The sequence below is a fragment of the Oncorhynchus tshawytscha genome, linkage group LG25, assembly GCF_018296145.1.
Source record: "Oncorhynchus tshawytscha isolate Ot180627B linkage group LG25, Otsh_v2.0, whole genome shotgun sequence".
Lineage (NCBI taxonomy): Eukaryota > Metazoa > Chordata > Actinopteri > Salmoniformes > Salmonidae > Oncorhynchus > Oncorhynchus tshawytscha.
The window spans coordinates 37049299-37064914 of record NC_056453.1 but is presented as its reverse complement, the minus strand read 5'-3'; the positions used below and the strand labels follow the sequence as shown (position 1 = coordinate 37064914).

The 15616-nt window shown below is 44.0% G+C and overlaps 1 protein-coding gene across 1 annotated transcript in view; it reads right to left on the bottom strand.

The window, feature by feature from the left end:
- LOC121840757 overlaps nucleotides 1–15616 on the bottom strand; it is a 135931-nt gene that overhangs the window by 40984 nt on the left and 79331 nt on the right. The window contains exons 14-15 of the mRNA XM_042305840.1: nucleotides 5646–5814; nucleotides 2948–3114 (exon numbers count right to left, since the gene is read on the bottom strand). Of these exons, the coding sequence (XP_042161774.1) occupies nucleotides 2948–3114; nucleotides 5646–5814 (336 nt within the window). The remainder of the gene's footprint in view (nucleotides 1–2947; nucleotides 3115–5645; nucleotides 5815–15616) is intronic.

The following is a 15616-nucleotide window of genomic DNA, read 5'->3' as shown; positions in this document are numbered from 1 at the left end:
GTGTCTCATAAAGTGGCAGACATGAAAGCAACAGTAAAGTGGCTTTATGAAGCAAATGCCTTAAAAAAGTCAGAGATATATAGTTACATACAACTGTCTGTATTCCAGTGTGCCCTCACCAAGTTTACATATACTACAAGCCTCCCTTAGACAAGTGGTCTCATAGACAAAACATAGTAAAACATTTTTTTTACCTTTATTTAACTAGGCAGGTCAGTTAAGAACTAATTCTTATTTTCAATGACAACCTAGGAACAGTGGGTTAACTGGTCTAGGAACAGTGGGTTAACTGGTCTAGGAACAGTGGGTTAACTGGTCTAGGAACAGTGGGTTAACTGGTCTAGGAACAGTGGGTTAACTGGTCTAGGAACAGTGGGTTAACTGGTCTAGGAACAGTGGGTTAACTGCCTGTTCAGGGGCAGAATGACAGTTTTGTACCTTGTCAGCTCAGGGACTTGAACCTGCAACCTTTCGGTTGCTAGTCCAACGCTCTAACCACTAGGCTACCCTGCCGCCCCAGGAAATGGAAATCCGTCACACTGAAAAATGGTGGCGTTGGACGGGTTGGTGTATAACGTGAAAGTCTAGAAACCCAAAAAGGTGGCAAGTTCGAATCTCATCATGACCAATTTGTGAACGACCGCCTCGATTCAGTCTTAGGAAGCAAAATTTGAAATGGTGATTTTTACATTGGATAAAGTAGAGAATCAGAGTTATACATTGGTTTAATCATACACTGCAGTTGAGGAAACAATGGGAAAGTAATTCTGCTTTGACAGTTGATAAACTTTTAACTCCCCTTTTGAGAACGTGGGCGCTTCATGGCAGAATGGAACCATTTAACTCTGTTTAGTTTGTAGCTACATTTTGTTGTCAAGTCACTTCGGTTCACACTGACCGTGGCATGTACAGAAAAAACAACGTACTACTTTTTAGTTACTTTGTAACTACTTAGCTTGTTAGCTGACCCTTTACCTAACCTTAACCCTTTCAGCTAACCATTCACCTAACCTTAACCCTTTCAGCTAACCATTCACCTAACCTTAACCCTTTCAGCTAACCATTCACCTAACCTTAACCCTTTCAGCTAACCATTCACCTAACCTTAACCCTTTCAGCTAACCATTTACCTAACCTTAACCCTTTCAGCTAACCATTCACCTAACCTTAACCCTTTCAGCTAACCATTCACCTAACCTTAACCCTTTCAGCTAACCATTCACCTAACCTTAACCCTTTCAGCTGACCCTTCACCTAACCTTAACCCTTTCAGCTAACCATTCACCTAACCTTAACCCTTTCAGCTGACCCTTTACCTAACCTTAACCCTTTCAGCTAACCATTCACCTAACCTTAACCCTTTCAGCTAACCATTCACCTAACCTTAACCCTTTCAGCTAACCATTCACCTAACCTTAACCCTTTCAGCTAACCATTCACCTAACCTTAACCCTTTCAGCTAACCATTCACCTAACCTTAACCCTTTCAGCTAACCATTCACCTAACCTTAACCCTTTCAGCTAACCATTCACCTAACCTTAACCCTTTCAGCTAACCATTCACCTAACCTTAACCCTTTCAGCTAACCATTCACCTAACCTTAACCCTTTCAGCTAACCATTCACCTAACCTTAACCCTTTCAGCTAACCATTCACCTAACCTTAACCCTTTCAGCTAACCATTCACCTAACCTTAACCCTTTCAGCTAACCATTCACCTAACCTTAACCCTTTCAGCTAACCATTCTCCTAACCTTAACCCTTTCAGCTAACCATTCTCCTAACCTTAACCCTTTCAGCTAACCATTCACCTAACCTTAACCCTTTCAGCTAACCATTCACCTAACCTTAACCCTTTCAGCTAGCCATTCACCTAACCGTAACCCTTTCAGCTAACCATTCACCTAACCTTAACCCTTTCAGCTAACCATTCACCTAACCTTAACCCTTTCAGCTAACCATTCACCTAACCTTAACCCTTTCAGCTAACCATTCACCTAACCTTAACCCTTTCAGCTAACCATTCACCTAACCTTAACCCTTTCAGCTAACCATTCACCTAACCTTAACCCTTTCAGCTAACCATTCACCTAACCTTAACCTTAAACCTTTCAGCTAACCATTCACCTAACCTTAACCCTTTCAGCTAACCATTCACCTAACCTTAACCTTAAACCTTTCAGCTAACCATTCACCTAACCTTAACTCTTTCAGCTAACCATTCACCTAACCTTAACCTTAAACCTTTCAGCTAACCATTCACCTAACCTTAACCCTTTCAGCTAACCATTCACCTAACATTAACCCTTTCAGCTAACCATTCACCTAACCTTAACCCTTTCAGCTAACCATTCACCTAACATTAACCCTTTCAGCTAACCGTTCACCTAACCTTAACCCTTTCAGCTAACCATTCACCTAACCTTAACCCTTTCAGCTAACTATTCACCTAACCTTAACCCTTTCAGCTAACCATTCACCTAACCTTAACCCTTTCAGCTAACCATTCACCTAACCTTAACCCTTTCAGCTAACCGTTCACCTAACCTTAACCCTTTAACCTCCTAAACGTAACCCTAACTCCTAGCCTAGCTAACGTTAGCAAGCTAGCTGACAAGGTAAAAATCTGTCGCTCTGCCACTGAACAAGGCAAGTTAACCCATTGTTCCTAGGCCGTCATTGTAAATAAGAATTTGTTCTTTAACTGACCTGCCTAGTTAAATAGAGGTTAGATAAAAATAAATAAATAAATAAAATAAATACATTTTGCGATATTCGTAACATATTGTACGTTTTGAAAATTCATAACATATAATACGAAATGGATGACGGACAACCACAAATGAAACATATCATATTAAATGGAGTACAGAATAATATGAAATGCTCTGAGACCAGGTTGAGATAAACTATACCTGTAATACATATTAACACACATCTCCCTACCTGTGTATAGTCTAGTATATGTTGGTGTCTCTGTTTGGCCGTGGCGACCTCTGTGTCCGTGATGGCCTCTCGCAGGGCCTGCTGGGTAATAAGTGCATCCAGGTCCAAGACAGACGACATGCGACAGTACAGACTCATGCACTTCTCCTTGTACGCACTGAAATGGGCTGGAGAGAGAAATAAAGACATGGGAATATACACGGAACTAAAACTAATACTATAAACTATAAACTGAGCTGAAATCAAAGGAAAATACCTAGTCAGTTGTACAACAGAAAGGGAAAGGGGGGTACCTAGTCAGTTGTACAACAGAAAGGGGGATACCTAGTCAGTTGAACAACAGAAAGGGGGATACCTAGTCAGTTGTACAACAGAAAGGGAAAGGGGGTACCTAGTCAGTTGTACAACAGAAAGGGGGATACCTAGTCAGTTATACAACAGAAAGGGAAAGGGGGATACCTAGTCAGTTGTACAACAGCAAGGGGGGATACCTAGTCAGTTGTACAACAGAAAGGGGGATACCTAGTCAGTTGTACAACAGAAAGGGGGATACCTAGTCAGTTGTACAACAGAAAGGGGGATACCTAGTCAGTTTTACAACTGAATGCAATCAACTGAAATGTGTCTTCTGCATTTAACCCAACCCCTCTGAATCAGAGCGGTGCAGGGAGGTGCCATAATCAACATCCACGTCTTCGGCGCCCGGGGAACACTGCCTAGATCCCAGAAATGTTGCATATGTACAAAAAGCTAATTTCTGTGAAATGTTTGTACACTGATTTGTTTACATCCCTGTTAGTGAGCCTTTCTCCTTTGCCAAGATAATCCATCCACCTGACAGGTGAGGCATATCAAGAAGCTGATTAAACAGCATGATCATTACACAGGGACAGTCAAGGGCCACTCTAAATGGTGCAGTTTTGTCACACAATGCCACAGATGTGAGGGAGTGTGCAATTGACATGCTGACTGCAGGAATGTCCACCAGAGCTGTTGCCAGAGAATTGGATATTCATTTCTCTACCATAAGTCTCCTCCAATGTAATTTTGGAGAATTTGGCAGTACGTCAAACCCGGCCTCACAACCGCAGACCATGTGTAACCACGGCAGCCCAGGCCCTCCACATCCTTCTTCTTCACCTGCAGGAATGTCTGAGACCAGCAACCCGGACAGCTGATGAACCTGAGGAGTATTTCTGTCTGTAATAAAACGCTTTAATGGGGAAAAACTCATTCTGATTGGCTGGGCCTGGCTCCCCAGTGGCTGGGCCTGGCTCCCCAGTGGCTGGACCTGGCTCACCAGTGGCTGGACCTGGCTCCCCAGTGGGTGAGCCTGGCTCCCCAGTGGGTGGGCCTGGCTCCCCAGTAGGTGGGCCTGGCTCCCCAGTGGGTGGGCCTGGCTCCCCAGTGGGTGGGCCTGGCTCCCCAGTGGATGGGCCTGGCTCCCCAGTGGGTGGGCCTGGCTCCCCAGTGGGTGGGCCTGGCTCCCCAGTGGGTGGGCCTGGCTCCCCAGTGGGTGGGCCTGGCACCCCAGTGGGTGGGCCTGGATCCCCAGTGGGTGGGCCTATGCCCTCCCAGGTCCACCCATGGCTGTGCCCCTGACTAGTCATGTGTAATCTATAGATTAGGGCCTAATATTTCAATTGATTGATTTACTTATATCAACTGTAACTCAGTAAAAGCATTGAAATTGTTGCATGTTGCGTTTATATTTTTGTTCAGTTTATAACAGAATGTCATGTTAACACTGTATAACAAGACATATAGGCTTCTCGTCCTCCGCAGAAGTGGACTGGAGCGTTTGCTATGATGGTGTTAGTAAATTCTTATTCTGTATTTTTTGCTGCATTTGTAAACACATTTGTAAGAGACAGCGGTCTCAATGGGACCCTGAATAAATAAAGGTTTAATAAAATACATAAATATTATCAGAATGTTATCAGTGTATAACAAGACAGTACTACTACTGTAGGTGGGGGGGGTCAGAGGTCAGATCAGCATGGCACTGTGGTACTCTGGAGCCCTCAGACAGAATGACTTAAAGTGTCCCTAGGGAATAGGGAGGAACAGAGAGGAATCTGTGGAATCTACAAAAACTTAACTAACAGAGAGAGAGGAACAGAGAGAGAGAGAGAGATAGAGAGAGAGAGACAGAAAGACACAGAGACACAGAGAGAGAGAGAGACAGAGAGAGAGAGAGGGAGAGAGAGACATATAGAGAGGAACAAAGGCTAACAAAAGAGAGAGAGAGAGAGAGAGACATATAGAGAGGAACAAAGGCTAACAGAGAGAGAGAGAGAGAGAGAGAGAGAGAGAGAGACAGAGAGAGAGAGAGAGAGAGAGAGAGAGAGAGAGACAGAGAGAGAGAGAGAGAGAGAGAGAGAGAGAGAGAGAGAGAGAGACAGAAAGACAGAGACACAGAGAGAGAGAGAGAGAGAGCGAGAGAGAGAGAGAGAGAGAGAGAGAGAGAGAGACATATAGAGAGGAACAAAGGCATATTAAAGAGAGAGAGAGAGAGAGAGAGAGAGAGAGAGAGAGAGAGAGAGAGAGAGAGAGAGAGAGAGAGAGAGAGAGAGAGAGAGAGAGAGAGAGAGAGAGAGAGAGAGAGAGGTATTTGAAATATACACAAGTATAGACAAGGGAGAGTTTTTAACAAGACGAGGTGGTCAACAGAAAGCAGTGGTCAGTGTAGACGTACCCAGCTCAAACATTTGGAGAGGGAGGTTAAGGAAGCCGGAGTGTGGTGTGTAGGGGTTGGTCTGTCCGGGAACGGTACACACATCGTCAGCCGCCGGCAGCAGCAGCAAGAAGGAAACATTATGACCCAACTCCAACACCTCGTGAGTGTAGATACGGAAGTGCTTGGCCTGCAATCAGACACGACCACACAGAGTGAGAATAAGAACGGGACCACACAGAGTGAGAATAAGAACGGGACCACACAGAGTGAGAATAAGAACGGGACCACACAGAGTGAGAATAAGAACAGGACCACACAGTGGGAATAAGAACAGAGTCACACAGAGTGAGAATAAGAACGGGACCACACAGAGTGAGAATAAGAACAGGACCACACAGTGAGAATAAGAACAGAGTCACACACAGTGAGAATAAGAACAGGACCACACAGAGTGAGAATAAGAACAGGACCACACAGTGGGAATAAGAACAGGACCACACAGTGAGAATAAGAACAGGACCACACAGAGTGAGAATAAGAACAGGACCACACACAGTGAGAATAAGAACAGGACCACACAGAGTGAGAATAAGAACAGGACCACACACAGTGAGAATAAGAACAGGACCACACAGAGTGAGAATAAGAACAGGACCACACAGTGGGAATAAGAACAGAGTCACACACAGTGAGAATAAGAACAGGACCACACAGTGGGAATAAGAACAGGACCACACAGAGTGAGAATAAGAACAGAGTCACACAGAGTGAGAATAAGAACAGAGTCACATACAGTGGGAATAAGAACAGAGTCACACAGAGTGAGAATAAGAACAGGACCACACACAGTGAGAATAAGAACAGGACCACACAGAGTGAGAATAAGAACAGGACCACACACAGTGAGAATAAGAACAGGACCACACAGAGTGAGAATAAGAACAGGACCACACAGTGGGAATAAGAACAGAGTCACATACAGTGAGAATAAGAACAGGACCACACAGTGGGAATAAGAACGGGACCATACAGAGTGAGAATAAGAACGGGACCATACAGAGTGAGAATAAGAACGGGACCATACAGTGGGAATAAGAACAGAGTCACACACAGTGAGAATAAGAACAGGACCACACAGTGGGAATAAGAACAGGACCACACAGAGTGAGAATAAGAACAGGACCACACAGTGGGAATAAGAACAGAGTCACACACAGTGAGAATAAGAACAGGACCACACAGTGGGAATAAGAACAGGACCACACAGTGGGAATAAGAACAGGACCACACAGAGTGAGAATAAGAACAGGACCACACAGTGGGAATAAGAACAGGACCACACAGAGTGAGAATAAGAACAGAGTCACACAGAGTGAGAATAAGAACAGGACCACACAGAGTGAGAATAAGAACAGAGTCACACAGAGTGAGAATAAGAACAGGACCACACAGTGGGAATAAGAACAGGACCACACAGAGTGAGAATAAGAACAGAGTCACACAGAGTGAGAATAAGAACAGAGTCACACAGAGTGAGAATAAGAACAGAGTCACACAGAGTGAGAATAAGAACAGGACCACACAGAGTGGGAATAAGAACAGGACCACACAGTGGGAATAAGAACAGGACCACACAGAGTGAGAATAAGAACAGGACCACACAGTGGGAATAAGAACAGAGTCACACACAGTGAGAATAAGAACAGGACCACACAGTGGGAATAAGAACAGGACCACACAGAGTGAGAATAAGAACAGAGTCATACAGAGTGAGAATAAGAACAGGACCACACACAGTCATGCAAGCAGGCGCATACGAGGAAGTATGCAGGCTGTATGCAAGTATGCAAGTATGCACACGCAAACACAGACACACTCACTCTCTAGCGCAGAACGACATGCTATTTATATTTATTATGGATCCCCATTAGTTCCTGCCAAGGCAGCAGCTACTCTTCCTGGGGTTTATTATGGATCCCCATTAGTTCCTGCCAAGGCAGCAGCTACTCTTCCTGGGGTTTATTATGGATCCCCATTAGTTCCTGCCAAGGCAGCAGCTACTCTTCCTGGGGTTTATTATGGATCCCCATTAGTTCCTGCCAAGGCAGCAGCTACTCTTCCTGGGGTTTATTATGGATCCCCATTAGTTCCTGCCAAGGCAGCAGCTACTCTTCCTGGGGTTTATTATGGATCCCCATTAGTTCCTGCCAAGGCAGCAGCTACTCTTCCTGGGATTTATTATGGATCCCCATTAGTTCCTGCCAAGGCAGCAGCTACTCTTCCTGGGGTTTATTATGGATCCCCATTAGTTCCTGCCAAGGCAGCAGCTACTCTTCCTGGGGTTTATTATGGATCCCCATTAGTTCCTGCCAAGGCAGCAGCTACTCTTCCTGGGGTTTATTATGGATCCCCATTAGTTCCTGCCAAGGCAGCAGCTACTCTTCCTGGGGTTTAATATGGATCCCCATTAGTTCCTGCCAAGGCAGCAGCTACTCTTCCTGGGGTTTATTATGGATCCCCATTAGTTCCTGCCAAGGCAGCAGCTACTCTTCCTGGGGTTAATTATGGATCCCCATTAGTTCCTGCCAAGGCAGCAGCTACTCTTCCTGGGGTTAATTATGGATCCCCATTAGTTCCTGCCAAGGCAGCAGCTACTCTTCCTGGGGTTAATTATGGATCCCCATTAGTTCCTGCCAAGGCAGCAGCTACTCTTCCTGGGGTTTATTATGGATCCCCATTAGTTCCTGCCAAGGCAGCAGCTACTCTTCCTGGGGTTTATTATGGATCCCCATTAGTTCCTGCCAAGGCAGCAGCTACTCTTCCTGGGGTTTATTATGGATCCCCATTAGTTCCTGTCAAGGCAGCAGCTACTCTCCCAAAATTAAGACAGTTATACATTTTTTTTTTTTTTAAATGTATTCGTTTTTATTGTAGGAACACAAAGAAAGTACAAATAAAGTCAAATAAAAGAACAAGAAAAAAAGATCTGTCAGTTACAGTGCTCTTCATACCTTCATCATCATATTAGTTACATTGACATCTTTGAATTAGACCTTTTCCAAGTACCAAACCCATTTTCCCCAGTATTCTTCACCTCTCTCCTGTTGAGTTCTTAAAGGTCATACGCTCCGTGTGGTGTATTTCTTCTACAATGTCTATCCAATGTGTCACTGTGGGAGGGTCTTTTTGTAGCCATTTCCTAGTGATAGCCTTTTTACTGGCTGCCAGTAGGACCTTCAACAGGTACTTTTCTCTGTTGTGTCAGTCATCAGGTGTTTCACCCAAGTACAAAGAAACGAATGTTTGTTCTATGTCAAATCCCATTATTTTTCCAATGTTAGATCTTATTTCTCCCCAGTAAGTTTAGATTGCGGGGCAAGTCCAGAAGATATGAGAGTGATCCGCCCTCAATAGACCGCATTCTCTCCAACAAGGGTGTAGTGAGCCCGTCTGTTTTGATTTCAGTTTAGGTGTTATGAAGAAACCTATAACATTCTTCCAACAGAATTCTCTCCACGACCTCGAGTTGGTGGAGCTTTGTTGAGTCTCTAATATGTTCAACCATGTTTTATCAGTTATTTCAATGTTAAGTTCCTCCTCCCATTTCTTTTTAATATAGTTTGTATAGTGTTTCTTTGAGGTGTGAATACCCAAGTAGAGATTTGAAATAGTTTTGTTACTCCCCAAGTTGTATGCGTTAGTTTGTTTATCCAAGCCATGTTTTTTTACTTAGGTCCTGGAAGTTATCTAGGTTCCCATTCCTTATAATTGTACTGAATGATGTGATGTCTTTCTGCATACATTGTTTAAACCTGCTGTCCTGAGTTGCAGGGATGAAGCTGAGGTCGTATGCGGGCCAACTCAGCAATTTGATCTCTCTGTCTAAATCATTTTGCTTAAGTACCCTAAACCATGTCTTCAGAGAGAAATTAATCCACTGATTTTGTCTTTTGTATATTTCTTTTACCATGTCCTTATTTCCCAAAACTGACTGTATGGGTATCTCTGTCAAAGTAGTCTCGATGTCTTTCCATTTGGATTCATATTCTGAATTGCACCAACACACCAGGGGTCTCAATTGGGCTGACACATAATAATCTTTTAGGTTTGGTAAGGCCATACCCCCACAGTTTTTTGGTAACTGTAATGTTGTATATCTAGTTCTTGGTCTCTTACTGTTCCAGATTAACCTTGATATCCGTTTATCCCATTCCCTAAACTGTTTAGGCAGGATTTCTATGGGCAGTGATTGGAACAAATACAGTAACCTCGGCAGGATGTTCGTTTTGATTGTTTCAATTCTACTACTAAGATCTAAGGGAAGTGAATTCCACCTCTCTAGGTCATCATATATTTTCTTGTTAATGTGATCGTAATTCATGCAATAAAGTTTGGGTGTATCTTTTGGTAAATTTACTCCCAGATATTTAATGAATGAAGAGGTCCAGGTGAAGTTATGCCTACTCTTCAGCACTTCCTGTGGTGTATTTGTATCCTGTGGTGTAATTATATACTAGGGCTTGGGTCTTGTGTACGTTAAGCACATACCCTGAATATGTTCCAAATGTTTGTAAAACATCCATCAATCTAGGTACACTTGAGCCTGGGTCTTTAAGGAATAACAGACTGTCATCAGCATACATGCATATCTTATGTTCAATGCCTCTTATTGTTATTCCCTCTAAGGTTGGGTCCTGTCTTATTGCCTGTGCTAATGGTTCGAGGTACAAGGAGAAGAGCGTGGGTGAAAGACTACAGCCTTGTCTTGCTCCTCGCTCTAATTTTATCGTTCGTGTCAAATGTCCATTAATCTTTATTCTAGCGGTCGGACATGAATACAGTGTTTTGATGCACTGTATCACTTCTTTGTTGAAACCAAATCTTTCCATAACTTGGAATAGGTAATCCCATCCCACTGAATCAAATGCTTTTTCTGCATCTAGGCTGATTAATATTACACTTGTTAGGTAGTGTTCTCCTTATATTGTCCTGTGTCTGCCTATTTTGTATGAAACCAGTTTGATCTTTGTCAATCAATTCTGGGATTATGTTCTCCATTCTTTTGGCTAATATTGAAGCATATAGTTTATGCATTCTTTCTTATCTTTCTTATCTTTACCCTCTTTTGGGATTACTGATATGATGGCCTCGCTCCATGACGGTGGGAGACCCCCCTCCCTCAGAGTCCAGTTAAAACAGGCCTTAAGTAGAGGCGCTAATTGTTCTCTGAAGGTCTTGAACCATTCTGAAGGGAAGCCATCAGTGCCTGGAGACTTGTTGACTTTTTGTTGAGATATTGCTTTATTAATTTCTTCGGTGGATATTTCTAAAGTTAGTCTATCATTTTGCTCTGTCCCAATTGAGGGGACAGAGTTCAAAAAGTGCTCTATTGTCTGTGCATCTGCCTTCTCTGGTTATTTGTACAGATTTGTGTAATATGATTCAAATGCATTCTGTATTTCATCTAATTTTCATGTGATCTTTTATGTTTTGGGGTCTTTTATTTTGAAAATGGTATTCTGTGCTTGTTGTTTCCTGAGTCTCCATGCTAGTAATTTGGTTGCCTTTGAGCTTCATAATATCGTTGTTTCAGGAACCTAAGCTTTTTCTCTACTTCTTCTCTATAAATCTGGTCAATTTCCAGTTTTACCTTTTGAATCTCTCGTAATATAAGAGGGTCTTTGTATTGACTATGAGATCGTTCTAAGTTTCTTAGGGTTTCCTGTAAATTCAGCAGTTTCTGTGCTTTAATCTTTTTCTTCAGAGATGATGTGGCTATGATCTTCCCTCTAATAAACACCTTAGCTGCATCCCATAATGTAGCAGGAGATACTTCCCCATTATCATTATTCTCCAGATAGATGTTCAATTCTGTCTTTATTGATACCTTGAATGCTGGATCATTCATCATGCTTGTATTAAGTCTCTATATAGTATTTATTGGTTTGCTATCAAGGTGTAGAGTTAGGTAAACTCCATTATGATCTGATAAGTCGCTCTGCCCGATCCTACAATCTATAAGCCTGTGTCGCTCTGCCCGATCCTACAATCCTTAAGCCTGTGTCGCTCTGCACGATCCTACAATCCTTAAGCCTGTGTCGCTCTGCACGATCCTACAATCCTTAAGCCTGTGTCGCTCTGCCCGATCCTACAATCCTTAAGCCTGTGTCGCTCTGCACGATCCTACAATCCTTAAGCCTGTGTCGCTCTGCCCGATCCTACAATCCTTAAGCCTGTGTCGCTCTGCACGATCCTACAATCCTTAAGCCTGTGTCGCTCTGCCCGATCCTACAATCCTTGAACCTGTGTCGCTCTGCCCGATCCTACAATCCTTAAGCCTGTGTCGCTCTGCACGATCCTACAATCCTTAAGCCTGTGTCGCTCTGTCCGATCCTACAATCCTTGAACCTGTGTCGCTCTGCACGATCCTACAATCCTTAAGCCTGTGTCGCTCTGCCCGATCCTACAATCCTTAAGCCTGTGTCGCTCTGCACGATCCTACAATCCTTAAGCCTGTGTCGCTCTGCCCGATCCTACAATCCTTAAGCCTGTGTCGCTCTGCACGATCCTACAATCCTTAAGCCTGTGTCGCTCTGCCCGATCCTACAATCCTTAAGCCTGTGTCGCTCTGCACGATCCTACAATCCTTAAGCCTGTGTCGCTCTGCCCGATCCTACAATCCTTGAACCTGTGTCGCTCTGCCCGATCCTACAATCCTTAAGCCTGTGTCGCTCTGCACGATCCTACAATCCTTAAGCCTGTGTCGCTCTGTCCGATCCTACAATCCTTGAACCTGTGTCGCTCTGCACGATCCTACAATCCTTAAGCCTGTGTCGCTCTGCCCGATCCTACAATCCTTAAGCCTGTGTCGCTCTGCACGATCCTACAATCCTTAAGCCTGTGTCGCTCTGTCCGATCCTACAATCCTTAAGCCTGTGTCGCTCTGCCCGATCCTACAATCCTTAAGCCTGTGTCGCTCTGCCCGATCCTACAATCCTTAAGCCTGTGTCGCTCTGCCCAATCCTACAATCCTTAAGCCTGTGTCGCTCTGCCCGATCCTACAATCCGTAAGCCTGTGTCACTCTGCCCGATCCTACAATCCTTAAGCCTGTGTCACTCTGCCCGATCCTACAATCCTTAAGCCTGTGTCGCTCTGCCTGATCCTACAATCCTTAAGCCTGTGTCGCTCTGCCCGATCCTACAATCCTTAAGCCTGTGTCGCTCTGCCCGATCCTACAATCCTTAAGCCTGTGTCTATCTGCACTGTACATGACAAAGTAGTCTAACCTGGAGTATTCAGTGTGGCAGGCTGAGTAAAAAGTAGTCTAACCTGGAGTATCCAGTGTGGCGGTCTGAGTAAAAAGTAGTCTAACCTGGAGTATCCAGTGTGGCAGGCTGAGTAAAAAGTAGTCTAACCTGGAGTATTCAGTGTGGCAGGCTGAGTAAAAAGTAGTCTAACCTGGAGTATCCAGTGTGGCGGTCTGAGTAAAAAGTAGTCTAACCTGGAGTATCCAGTGTGGCAGGCTGAGTAAAAAGTAGTCTAACCTGGAGTATCCAGTGTGGCGGGCTGAGTAAAAAGTAGTCTAACCTGGAGTATTCAGTGTGGCGGGCTGAGTAAAAAGTAGTCTAACCTGGAGTATTCAGTGTGGCAGGCTGAGTAATAAGTAGTCTAACCTGGAGTATCCAGTGTGGCAGGCTGAGTAATAAGTAGTCTAACCTGGAGTATTCAGTGTGGCGGGCTGAGTAATAAGTATATTCCTTATCTGTCCTGTGGGTGTCACGCCATACATCTAGCAGTCCTAGATCCTGCAGTATCCTATTGATCTTTTTAGCAACTAGACTCATTTTCCTATTTTGGTTTGTGCTGTCCAATTTTGAGTTCAGAATTGTGTTCAAGTCCCCTCCACAGATAAGAGTGCCAGAGGTTTCTGTGGCTATTAAATCAAACACCTTCCTGTAGAAGACCATGTCACTCCCTGGGGGTGCGTATACATTGAATAATGTAACTTCCTTGTTATCCCGTTTACATTTAACAAGTATAAATCTACCCTCCTTGTCTTTTATTTCTGACATAAACTCAAAATTAACTGAATTTGGGATCAAGATTGCAACTCCCCTTCTATCCATTTTGTAAGAAGAAAAAAAAGTGTTCCTATATCCCATTTTCTTGAGTTTCTCGTGTTCAGGTGTGGATAAGGGAGTTTCTCGTGTTCGGGTGTGGATAAGGGAGTTTCTCGTGTTCAGGTGTGGATAAGTGAGTTTCTCGTGTTCAGGTGTGGATAAGGGAGTTTCTCGTGTTCAGGTGTGGATAAGGGAGTTTCTCGTGTTCAGGTGTGGATAAGGGAGTTTCTCGTGTTCAGGTGTGGATAAGGGAGTTTCTCGTGTTCAGGTGTGGATAAGGGAGTTTCTCGTGTTCAGGTGTGGATAAGGGAGTTTCTCGTGTTCAGGTGTGGATAAGGGAGTTTCTCGTGTTCAGGTGTGGATAAGGGAGTTTCTCGTGTTCAGGTGTGGATAAGTGAGTTTCTCGTGTTCAGGTGTGGATAAGGGAGTTTCTCGTGTTCAGGTGTGGATAAGTGAGTTTCTCGTGTTCAGGTGTGGATAAGGGAGTTTCTCGTGTTCAGGTGTGGATAAGGGAGTTTCTCGTGTTCAGGTGTGGATAAGGGAGTTTCTCGTGTTCAGGTGTGGATAAGTGAGTTTCTCGTGTTCAGGTGTGGATAAGTGAGTTTCTCGTGTTCAGGTGTGGATAAGTGAGTTTCTCGTGTTCAGGTGTGGATAAGTGAGTTTCTCGTGTTCAGGTGTGGATAAGGGAGTTTCTCGTGTTCAGGTGTGGATAAGTGAGTTTCTCGTGTTCAGGTGTGGATAAGTGAGTTTCTCGTGTTCAGGTGTGGATAAGTGAGTTTCTCGTGTTCAGGTGTGGATAAGTGAGTTTCTCGTGTTCAGGTGTGGATAAGTGAGTTTCTCGTGTTCAGGTGTGGATAAGTGCTTTTCTCGTGTTCAGGTGTGGTTAAGTGAGTTTCCTGTCAGAATAATATGCCAACTTCTCTCTCGTTTCATCTTTGCTATTACCTTACTTCTCTTGACGGCACTCCCCAGTCCGTTTACATTGAGACTTATGACCTTAAATTACCCATGATGCATCGATATAAATAAAAAACCCTGTGCCTGCTTATCATGAACCTAATAATGAACGAAAAATCAAGAACAATAATAAAATAAACCAAAGTGGGAAAATACTTTGGTATTTGGACTCTCATGTCAGAGGACTGTCTCTTGCCTCTGGGGTTTGAGGGGATGAGCCTGTCCGCAGGATGGGCCCCTCGCTCAGGTATGAAAATGCGTGACGTAGTCACAAACAAGACCTGGTGGAACCGAAAATAATAAGAGCGCCTATTTCGTCGCTTATACACATCGGTTAATTACAAGTGAAAACTATGTTGATGATTTGTGCATATCATGAATCCTGCCCTTGATATGCCTTTCTGTCGCCCTGTTGTCAATGCCATTACTCCTTAGCTAATATATATGTTATTAACGTGACGACACTTAGTGTGTTTGTAAAGAACACATACTTTTGGCTACTCACCCTCAGCATTGGGGGAAATTAGGGGATATATTTTCCCTATTGTAATGTCAACCGTAACAACCCAAAGTCTTAACAGCTCGTGGTAACTATTAATTCTGTTAAATCCCGTTCAGTGTCTTCCATCTTCCGGTTGAAAATGCCTGAGTCTCTCTCGGATGTGAACGTCCTCTCGCCGAGATGGTTTCCCTCTTTCTCCATGACCCTGCTTGTCAACAATGATCCATGGGAGAGCCTGCTGGAGTCTTTCCACTGGTGATGTCCCCTTTCTCCATGACCCTGCTTGTCAACAACGATCCATGGGAGAGCCTGCTGGAGTCTTTCCACTGGTGATGTCCCCTTTCTCCATGACTCTGCTTGTAACAATGATCCATGGGAGAGCCTGCTGGAGTCTTTCCACTGGTGATGT